Raw genomic sequence first — 11,619 nt, forward strand, 5'->3', positions numbered from 1 at the left:
ACAATAGACTTGCATTCGCAACAAAAGACAAGTAGAAATCCCGCTAGAAATCCAAGGCAACGGCTTACCCCTTAAATATAAATTCCTAATCCTAAACATTCAATTCGAAACCATAACCCTAAACCTCAGCCACAAATGCAGGATGGATGCAAGTATAGATAAAGTGTTGAATACAATATTATTATTATTGTGCCCACTCTTTGTGTATGCAGTGTATGTACACAACCTTGGGAGCCAGCCAGCATGGGAATAATGCAATGGAAGGGAATGGCTCACCCGTCCGAAAACAAAAAGAGAAACAAACTCACTAACTGCGAAACAGACTAAATTTGGAGTTTGGATTCGACGTGAAGGAAGGAAGGAGGAGGAGAAGTGGGAGAGCAAGCGAGGCTTTGGTTTTTATTTTGAATTTTAATATTGAGTTGTATCGTGCATTGATGTGGAAATGTGTCGCTGGTGTGGCTAAACCTTCGGTTATGGAGTCTTTGTAAGAAGGTCGGGAAGAATCCAACTGGCTTCTGTTGGGAAAGAGGAGGAGTTTGGGTTCATGCGAAGTTGGAAATTGTTTTGCAGAGTGGAGAAGATGTGAGGGTTAGTTAGGTTTAAGGTTTGGGAGGAGGGGGGGGGGGCAAGATGGATGTCTCGATGGGAGGAGGGGAGGAAGAAATCGTTGCTTTGCGGGAGCAATTGCGCCATTTGCAAAACAAGGTCGAGCACTTGCGACGGACTGGTTTGGAGCAATCGAGGAGCTTGGCTGTGACGGTCCCCGATCTTGAAGCTGCAGTAGAGCTCTCTTTGAAGGTTTGTAATGGTTTGCACTCATGTTCTGTAATTTTTCGGGCAACGCGGTTGTCAGATGGAACTTGAGGTCTGGGTTTTAGGGTTTCGGTTAATTCGTTCTGAGCGTGGCAATCTAACATGTTCTCATGTTCTCATGTTAATGCAATTGCGCCATTCTCACGTCAATGGAGTTGTACCGCTCGCGAGAGAGCTATGTTTTTTTTACAGCCTCCGTTTAGTAGCAAGTTCTGTGATTGGGATGTAGAAACATAGAACTAGTTAAAACGAGGCTGTGTATACTTATCATTACTCTGGGATACGTTGAACAGCATTTATGCATGTAGTTTATCATTGGTGTAGAGAGTTTGTATAATTCAGTCGGCTTCTAAGGAATGGCATCCACAGTAAATCCTTACGAGCATGAGTTTTGCTCAATTTACTTCTAAAGCCAACGAAACATTTATCATAGAACACTTGCCTTATAGACTTCACGTGATTCTAAATCCTAGAGTCAGGGGTGAGCTCAAAAGTCTCCATAGCGGTACTTCTTTGGTGAGATATCACATAGCAAAGAAGGGGGCACCATTGATTGTTTGCATACGTGCTTATACATTATCTACTTTTCTCACCTTTTTCGCCGTTGCTACGCGCATGTGGATTTGGAGTTGCTCTTCTGCTACTAGTGCATAAATGGCCCGAAACAATGCATGTATTTGCATTGAAAGAGAGTTTGTATAGTTGTGCCAAAAACTTCTCTTATGAGTTTTTTTTTTTTTTTTTTTTTTTTTTTTTTCCCATAAGGAATGAGAGTATTCTTCTTTCGCTGGTAAGAGAGTGACATTGTACATACCCCTCGTTTTGCAGGTTGCGTCCGTTTTTGGCGGACTAGAGATCAAAAGGAAGCATCCTACAGAGATTCAAGAGTCTGTCCAGAAGAAGTCTGATAGTGTCCATGCAATAAGTGGTGGAGACCATAATGAACTGCCGGGAGGTCCTAGGTATGCTGGTCCTGGACAGAGCTTTTCAGGGGGATTGTCGAATGGCTCTATTGAGCAAAGGGGGATTCTTGGTGCCCCATACAAGGCAAACGTGGATATAGACATGGGTGGGCCTAGATTGCCTGGGGATTCCTGGGGTGGAGCTGAAGGGCCAGTTCAGGGCGAGGGATGGGGAGCTGACAGTTGGGGAGGTGGTGGTTGGGATGGTGGCCGGGGAGTTGGCCCTGTAAATGCACTGGGAGTTGTGAAGGCAATGGTTGCTGGGTACCTGCTGTCACACATGTCAGTTTTTCCCATAGACTCTTTGACCATCTACTATCGAATGCTTGCCAAAGAAGTAAACCCTATTGAGATCGATGCACTGCATGAAGTGGGAGGTGGTGGGGAGGCAGGTGGCGTCACAGCCGTGGATTATGCTCTGCGGTCAATGGCAGAAGCAGGAGGTCTGCAGATTGAGGATATTGAAGATTGTCAGTATGGCGGATTTCACGTTTTGGTTCTGAATTTTGATAGAGGAAGGTTGATCAAAGAGCTTCCTGGCGGTTGCTTGCCGCCACCCCCACGGATGGGTGGAGATCACCACCATAGAGGCGTGATGGAGCCAAATGTAGGGCCTCATGGTCTTCCTACGAGGCCTGATATGTGGGATCATCTTCAGGGAGGTCCGCCTCCTCCAGGAGGCCCTATGTTTCCAGGTGGAGGAGGTCCTCTCATGCTTCCACGAAATGGACCTCGTGGTATGGGCATGCTTGGTATGCCTGGAGGAGGTCCAGGGTTAGGGGGTGGTTTTGGTGGACCCTTTCCGAGACCTCCCCATGCACCTGGACTTCATGGTGGCATGGGTGGGAAGGGCCGGGGACCTGCAGAGGAGGAGGATATTGATGCGTTGTTGCATAAAAAGTCGTTTAAGGAGCAACAGCAATCAAAGACAGCTGAGGAGCTCTTAGAGCTGTTGCATCGCCCTACTGCAAAAGAAACGGCAAATGCAGCAAAGGTTACTATTACTTTTATTATTTAAACATGTATTCGATTTAGATTGATGTTTGATTATTTTGGATATATATATATTTTTTTATCTTTTGAAATATTTCAATTTTAATTTTTAATATGTTTTGGTATTAATGACTTGTTCAGTTTAAGACGAAAGGAGGTTCTGCGTTGAAAGAATACTGTGCCGCTCTTACAAAAGAGGACTGCCGACACCAGCGGAACCATTTCATGGCTTGTGAGAAAGTGAGGCTTCACTGCACCTTCTTTTCATGCTCCTTACTTCATGCCTACTTCCAGTTACTGAACTTTCTTACGACAGATAGCTAGCGATGTTAGGACTTTGACTTTGTTCACTTCTCTGCACAGCGGCAGTAGTTTCTTGTTACATTTACTTCTTGTCTGTACCGACACTGCGGAGTGTTGCTGAATCGGCATGTTTTAGTTTATTCATCTAGTTAATGTTGAATCAGGCACATGTAGAACCGAAGATCACATTCTTCTATCTACACGCCTAAAGTTTCTGATACACCATTGTCCGTATTGACTTGAAATCAGATGCATTTTCGCCGCATTATTGCACCCCACACAGACTCAAATCTTGGGGACTGCTCATTTTTGGACACTTGTCGTCATATGAAGGTGCATATTCTTGATTTCCTGGGCTACCCCCTCAGCCCATGTTTCTCATAGCTTCTTTTTACTTTTTATTTTAGAAGGATGACGGTTGAATAGCTGTGATCTGCTGGCTCTGGGTATCAGCAGAAGTTGTTTCACTACGCGGATATTATTTCAATTGCGAGATGTTTTCTACACAATGTTTTTTCTAACTTGCGGATTGGGGTATTGCTTCATCTATCTTTCTTGATCATGGCTTTGTGATTGATAAACATTGCGTGTTGAATGAATACAGACGTGCAAGTATGTGCACTATGAGTTGGATCCAATTCCTGATGTTCCGGACCTCATGATGACTCCGGGCATACCGCCTAATCAGAGGCCTGGATCTAGGCCTCAACGTGCAGAGTATTGTTCAGATGCAGAACTTGGAGAGCCTCAATGGGTACAATGTGATATACGTAATTTTAAGATGGATGTTCTGGGACAGTTTGGAGTTATTATGGCAGATCCTCCATGGGATATTCATATGGAATTACCCTATGGGACTATGGCTGATGATGAGATGCGTAATCTGAATGTACCAGCACTGCAAACAGATGGACTTATATTTCTTTGGGTCACTGGTCGTGCTATGGAACTCGGAAGAGAATGGTAATTTTCTATATTTTCCCAAACTACTCTTCCGATGGTTAGGCCAGTATTCCCGACGTATGTATTGATTAAATCTTATTTCAGAATTATAAATGTGCACACATGTGTTTTTATAGTCCGTTTGGTGCATACATGATGTCAGCTTGAATTTGTCTAACGTAGTGCGTTTACTTCGAACATGTCCATTCTGTAAATTGTGCAACCAGCCTTGAGTTATGGGGCTACAAAAGAATGGAAGAAATCATCTGGGTCAAAACCAATCAGCTTCAGCGAATTATCCGGACAGGGCGAACAGGTCATTGGCTAAATCATAGCAAGGAGCACTGCTTAGTAGGTATAAAAGGCCACCCTGATGTCAATCGCAACATTGACACGGATGTGATTGTTGCAGAGGTTCGAGAAACAAGCCGGAAACCTGATGAGGTACTTCTTATACTATTTTCTTCTTCCTATGTAGTTACAGCTTAGATTCAGTGCGAAAGCGATTAAGGTCTTCTATTTTAAACCATACTTCACCTGTCCCTTAATGCAAATGGATTTGCAGAAAAGTTGAGGATTCATTCTACTGTGGGGTCATCTTTGTCTAAATTTGGCTACAGCTGTGTGGGTATCCTATTTACCTCTTAAAGATTATCTTTAGATATATCTCTTTGATGCTGCATTTTCTCTTGCATTGTTGATACACTATTTGTGTTCTAAAAAAGGATGGTGCCTGCAGATGTATCCTTTGTTGGAAAGAATAAGCCCAAGAACACGAAAACTGGAGTTATTTGCCCGAATGCACAACACTCATGCAGGGTATGTTGCATATTTTCTATCTAACGTGTATTTGTTTCTTGATTGCTTCTTTTGAAAACAATATTGTTTTTATATTTAGATTAATGAATGAATTAATGAATGAATTATCTTCGCTCCTGTCTAATGCCACAGCAAACCGGGTCGTATCTTAACCAGACACTATGTATGTTGTTTGCTTCCCATGTACACTTTTAATGACATGTTTTGGAGAGGATCAACCCCGAGCTTTGCACCTCAAGTGTCGTCCAAGATGCAATAACAAACGTTTACAACCACTCATTCCTTGTGGTCGTGTCTGCAGGTGGATATCGCTTGGAAATCAGCTAAATGGAGTACGCCTTGTGGACGAAGGGTTGCGTGCACGATATAAAGCAGCTTATCCAGACCAAGTTATTCAGCCCCCTGACTCACCTACACGAACCGAAACTAAGGCCAGTGTTCAAGACAACGATTCTGCATCCACTCAAACCAAGAGCTCACCAGCGTCTGCACAAAGAGTTGAGCTTATTACAACAGTTTCGACGGTAACCGTAAATACTACAATTGTGACCAACGTGGATGAGAAGGTACCTCTGCATGATACTGAAATGCTCGATTGACTTGTTGACCATCACAGCAGTAATTTGTAGCCCATCGTGACGCCTTCCCACTGCAGCCCTTCTGCTCATAGTTTTTCAAACCAAAAATGCGTCGGATATACCCAAATATGGAGCTGCAGATGCAGAATTGTTTTGGGGGACGTCAGTGTCCCACGGTGATATCTCATTATAGATTACTTCACAAGACAAGTTCGAGTGCAAGCATGCCTTTGGGTGTCACTGTTGGAGTCCAATTTCGTCGCGAGCCCGGTCTAATGAGAGCATCTCCACTTCGCCGCTTTCCATGTGTTTCACCAAGTCGTGAGGTGGGTACCGTTTTGCCATTTCTTGCAGCCCATGAGAATTCTGCTTGTGAGGATGCTATTTGATCTTTCTTCGAAACGCTTTGGTTGATAATATCCTGGGGCTTTCAGCATGGCAGCAGCACCTCATGTCACATGGCTTGATCGGGCTCTTCCCATGCCTTGATAGTTCTGCATTGGTCAAGAATAAGGCTCGTGAAGTGAAATTATGAAGAGGAATGGGCATTCTGAAAAGGCATTGCATGCATTTGAAGTTGTAAGTTGAGAGTACTTTGCAGGGCAGTTACTGATCATGTCCACACGGTAATGTAAGGATTAACTAAAGGTCGACAGCATCTGCGTTTAGGAATATACTGTTGCCGTAGTTCTGCATTGTGCTGGTTTCAGCATGGTGCTAAGGGGTTGTGGATGTCCTGTACTGGGTTTTTGGCTATCAGTACCTTGAGAAATTATGTACTTGCACTTCCTCCCAGGATGCTCCAAAAGTCATGAAGTGGCTTAGGAACAGAAATGTTTCTTCGCTTCCAATTTACGAAAGTTTGCTTTTTGAGTATCCAGACTTTTCTTGATGCTTATGTCAGGTGGCTGAATATACTTTCTTTATGTTTTTAAATAAATATTTAAAAATGAAAAAAGAAGAAATTTGATAAAATTTGATAAAAATTTGATTGAATATTTAATGGAATTGTAATGACAATAGCAAAAATTGTGGAAGCATTAGCCATACAATATATATAATTATTTTATTATTTTCTAAATCTTTCTTAATATTTTAAAGTTGTATCTTTTTAAGTTTTTAAATATTTTTAAAATACTAAAAATTAATTACTTTTAATAATATTAATTTCTAAATAATTTGGTATCATTAAAAATAAATAAATAGATGCCATGCTTATGTCTTTAATCATTGTATGCAATTAATTCAATATATAATTTTTAAATGTTAGAATTGCAATGACTTAAGACTAGATTCATACATATTTGCAAGATGATAATATAGTTGTTTATTCTTTCTTATTGTCCATAGCAATCTTGTCATTTGATAGTAGCAAGTAAAGAGATGATTCTTATGTGCAGATTGCAATGCAATTGATATAAAGCAATATTTATATTGACAAGTGACATGTTAGAATAGTTGATATACATAATGTGGACTTGTACAATGAACATTAAATTTAATCTTTAAATTTTTGGATTTTGTTATATTGACCAATAGAAATGGTTTTAATTAAGCATACTCGTCAATGTGATATACATTGTAGATGTATGGAATTTCATTGTAGTAATTAGTACATAGAATAAGTTTTTTACATTATAGATAGATTTGGTATATTTTTAATTACACAAGTGATTCTTTGTATATAGTTTTGACAATGTTATGCCAAATTTAATAATAAAAGAATTCTCAATGTTAGAAATTATACTATAAAAGCTAGTACTTGCTACTTGTGTAAGCACTTCTATATTAGAAATGTTGAATCTTTTAAGGCAAGATGGTTTTATATTCTTTATTATTTAAATTTTTTTCTTATAAAATATTTCAAAATATTTAAAAAATATTTTTATAAAAAAAATACTTTTAAATAACTCTCTAATTTTTTAGCATCAATTAAATTGAAGTTTTATAATAATAGAATATAATTTAGATTGCTTAAGTTTTGAATAAAAAGATAATAATTAAAGCTTTTCTAAATTTGAAGGCTATAACTAAGTTATTAAGTTTTTGTATTAAAATTTATTAATCAAATAAAATTATCTTTATAATCTCAAAGATTGAAATATATCTCGCTATCATTTATATTGTATGTTTTCAATAAATAACTCTATTTATACTTAAATTTTATATTCTTTTAATTTTTTAATCAAGTAATTTATTTCTTTTAAGATTTTCATAATTTTTTTACTATTCTTTATTGTAATATCTTTAAGAGTTTAGTGTGCAAAGTTAAATTTTTGCTAAATATAAGAGATTTTTTTATGCCTTAAAGACACTAATGTTTTAAAATATTTATATGTAGGAGGTTTTTGTTGAGACATAATTTAGGCAACTTCATTACTTAAGTGTGCTTAATATGATTGATTTTGAATTGACTATATATATAATGAAAGAATATAGAAATCAAATAATAAATTTTAGCAAATATGTATTATATATGCATACTCACAAAATTATTTAGGTTTTGGAATGGTGTATTAGTTTCTACATGCCTATATCTTATTTATATGAGAATAGTATTTAGGTCTATAGAATCATTTAGTTATTTTTTCAACAATACAAAATATTATTATTTTTTCTTTATTAATCTTATTTTTAATTTAAAATTTTAAATTAAAGTATATTATATATTTTTTATATTTTATTTACTTTAGCTTTATTTAATAGATTATTAATATAAATAAATGATTATATTTAATTCAAATTACTTATAAAAAAATTGATTATATTTTCTTTATAAGAATAAACTTAATAGTTTAATTTTTATTTTTTTTATAATGAGTTATATATAAATTACTTATAAAAAAACATAAATATTAGTTAGTAGTTAAAAGAAGTATGAAAAAGAACCTCATATCTTTTTAGTTATTTATATAGAAAGTAGAATTTGTAGTGGATTTAAATTGATTTTATTACTATAAAAAATCATCAAGATAAGAAAATATAGATTCGAATTGATTTTAATATTATAAAAATATTATAAGTTTTTTTTATAATTTATTTAGAATTTTTAAAGAATTTTTAGAGCAATTTTCAAGACTTTGGTAAAAATGAGTTTTACCACTTCAGAAGCCATTATGAAGAAATGGAGTAAGATTTGAAGGCCACATTAAGTTCTTAAGCTAATTGGGTTTTTTTTTAATACCATAATGAAGTCAAAAATACAAAATTATTGATTTTATTGGTAAAAAGTAGGAGGACCAGTAGCAAGTGTAGTCGTTGTAAGAAGGGAGGTGCACAAGTCCCATATGGGTTGTAGTATCTTGAAGGTAGTTAGGAAGATAAGACTAAGGCCTTGTGGCCTCTCTTAGTAATTCATATACACTACTTGTGAGCCTTTGTGAGGTTCAAACTCCTGATTTCTTAAGCAAGTTATCCTTGAGATAAAAATTATTTACTTAACTTTTCATTTATTTACTTGTTATTTTTCAAACCTTCATAACTGACTTGTAATAACTCGAATTTATATGTTTCTTAGACCATTGAAAAGATAAAAAAATAACTTTTTAAAAATATATTTTTTACTTTTATTGGATGAAAACTTAGTGAATAGTGTATGATTAGTTTTGTAGTGTATAATTGCTTGATTGTACTTAATTCACTTTTTTTTTTATTTTTGCCAAGGACGTGAATTTCAAAGAAAGAGAATCCTCAATACACTCTTATGTCACTAAAGAGAACTAGAAAGTCACTCAAAAGATAATGTAATATTAATTAGAATGGCTATTGCTAAAAACAAGAAGACTAGAAAGTCTTGAAACAAGATTAAGGACTAGAATGGTGTTCATAAGAATAAAGAAGGCTTCACTCTTGCCTCTTTATATACTTATAACTAAAAGCTACATGGTGATATCCTATAGGACCTCTAAAACATGTTGACTTTACTAACCACATGTTTTAACTTGCAAGACAAGTTATTTATATATGCGCTACATAGTTAGCTTGTTCCACAAGCTACTATACGGAGTTAACTTGCTCCACAAGCTACCAACACGTGGTTAGCTTGTTGGCCAAGTTTCTAACCTACAAACATATCTAAAGTCAAAACAGTATCTATATAGCTTCTAAGAAGCTTCTCTAGAAGATTTTATGAAATTAATCTATATTTATCTATTTTAATCTAATAATATAAGTAACTATTGAGGTAAATATATATGTCTATGACATTACCTCCTCTTGTAGAGACGACTTCCACGAGGAGTAGTCATTATCTTTCATGGATCTTTGCAATTCTTTATCTTGGTTTTGATGGATGTTGTCAATGAAAGGCCTCAACCTTCTTTGTTGCATTTATAAGATTCTTTGTTGGCTTCCATGTGTGTTTGCTAAGATCATATCCACTCGAATGAACAAGGTATTTCAACTTATTTCAATGCCCCCTTGAATCTAAGACTTCTTCAACCTCGAATTCTTGATTATTATCTACTTTTATAGGAGGAGGTGGCATTTGTCTTCTTTCTAAGATATTCACTATCTTATATGGCTCAAGAAGGGATATGTAAAATATATGGTAGATCTTCATAGACTCCAATAGATGTAATTGATAAATAATAAGAATGATTTGTTCACAAATAAAAAAAAGTCCTAACCTACGATAGTTTAATTTATCACAAAGACAAGTAGTCTTGATATTTTGACGAAGTAATCAAACCTTATCACTTATGTTGAATTGTAGTTGCTCCTTGCGATAGGCATCCACATTGGTTATTTGCTATTCTTGAGTTTCTTTTAATTATATCTTCATTGTTGCATGTAGCTCTAATAATTGATTTGCTAAATCTTTTGTCATAAGATGTCACGGTGTCATGATGTAATACGATTAATAGGTGAAAGAGTGTAGAGATTATTATAATTTAAGAGATCTTAGTTCAAAATATTAGAACAAATTATCTTAGAAATATAGTTAATAGCCAAAGGGGTAGAAAAATTAAAAGGTATCAATGTTGCCTTTTAGAAAGGTGACTTCTACTTACTTTGTAGTACCATAAGTAAGGCAAATCAAAGTAGATTGAGTAAATAAATGATATAGGAATCTTTAGAAGAAAGTTAAGAGTAAATTCTAGAAAAAAGTTAGAAAAACTAGATATTGATACCCGGAGAGGGCCGGTTATGAACTAGGGTCGAAATCAGACCCTGAGGCACAAAACCGAGTTTCCACGACGACTACGGGACTCTTTGGCAGATTGGAGAGTGGGGTTTGAGAGAAGATTGGATAGGGTTTCTATGAGCATTGATTTTGGGTGATTTGGAGTTGATACGAATTTTTAAGAGCTTTGCAAAGTTGAGGTTTTTTTCGGATGACTTGGGTTTTATGAAATAAAATAGGGTTTATGTTTTGAGTGATTTCGAGAGTTTTGTTGCAGATCTACAAGTGAATTTTTTTGGGTTCATGTTTATAGTTGTGTTGAATACATGTTGTGAATTTGAGCTTGATCTAACGGTTGAACTGAGAGATATTGCGGTTTAAGTGAGTCAAGGTCTCAGAAAGTAGAATTTTAGGTCCAGTGAGGGTTTTTAAGATTTCATGCAATTTACTAGTTGGATTGGAGTAAAGCTTATGTGAGAGGATATTAGACTTATTTTCCTATGTCCATGAGAAATTTGAAACCAATCGAACAGCGCAAAGAAGAGAAATTGGCTCTGGAAGGTTGGCAACAAGATTGGAGAAGGAGGCCGGCTAACACCCAAACACATTTTTGAAGTTTTCGTCAATTTGGTAACTCCGATCCTTTTCAAATTTTTTTTGCTTGTTTTGAACTTAATTTTTTAAGAAGTGTAAAAATTTTGAATTGAGATCAACGGTTTATTCATTAGATATTGAGGTTTAAATCTGTCATAGGAATTACTAGGATTTGGATTAAAGTTTAGGATTGGATTAGGGTTTGGATTAGGGTTTAGGATTTGGTTAGGGTTTGATTTAGGATTTGGATTAGAGTTTGGACTAGGGTTTGGTTAAGGTTTGATTTAAGGTTTGGTTTAGGATTTAGGATTTGGATTAGAGTTTAGGATTGGATTAGGGTTTGGATTAGGATTTAGGATTTGGTTAAGGTTTGATTTAGGGTTTGGACTAGGGTTTGGTTAGGGTTTGATTTAAGATTTGGTTTAGGATTTAGGATTTGGATTAGAGTTTAGGATTTAGAATTTGGATTAGAGTTTAGGGTTGGATC

At 35.9% G+C, this 11,619-nt stretch overlaps 1 protein-coding gene and 1 long non-coding RNA gene across 2 annotated transcripts; both read left to right on the top strand.

Moving 5' to 3' along the window:
• The first annotated feature begins 327 nt into the window (after positions 1-327).
• LOC112289060 (putative N(6)-adenosine-methyltransferase MT-A70-like) lies at positions 328-6,289 on the top strand. The gene is made up of 8 exons (XM_024534004.3): positions 328-801; positions 1,645-2,772; positions 2,913-3,011; positions 3,324-3,407; positions 3,679-4,037; positions 4,244-4,460; positions 4,756-4,835; positions 5,137-6,289. Exons 1-8 carry the CDS (start codon positions 634-636, stop codon positions 5,432-5,434), a joined length of 2,433 nt encoding a protein of 810 aa, XP_024389772.1. The 5' UTR covers positions 328-633; the 3' UTR covers positions 5,435-6,289.
• Positions 5,521-6,289, top strand: LOC149989947 (uncharacterized). Its single transcript, XR_016505272.1, has 2 exons — positions 5,521-5,739; positions 5,848-6,289. It is a non-coding gene; the product is annotated as an uncharacterized LOC149989947 (long non-coding RNA).
• Positions 6,290-11,619: the final 5,330 nt, after the last annotated feature.

The sequence above is a fragment of the Physcomitrium patens genome, chromosome 1 (genome assembly GCF_059467195.1).
Source record: "Physcomitrium patens ecotype Gransden chromosome 1, ASM5946719v1, whole genome shotgun sequence".
Lineage (NCBI taxonomy): Eukaryota > Viridiplantae > Streptophyta > Bryopsida > Funariales > Funariaceae > Physcomitrium > Physcomitrium patens.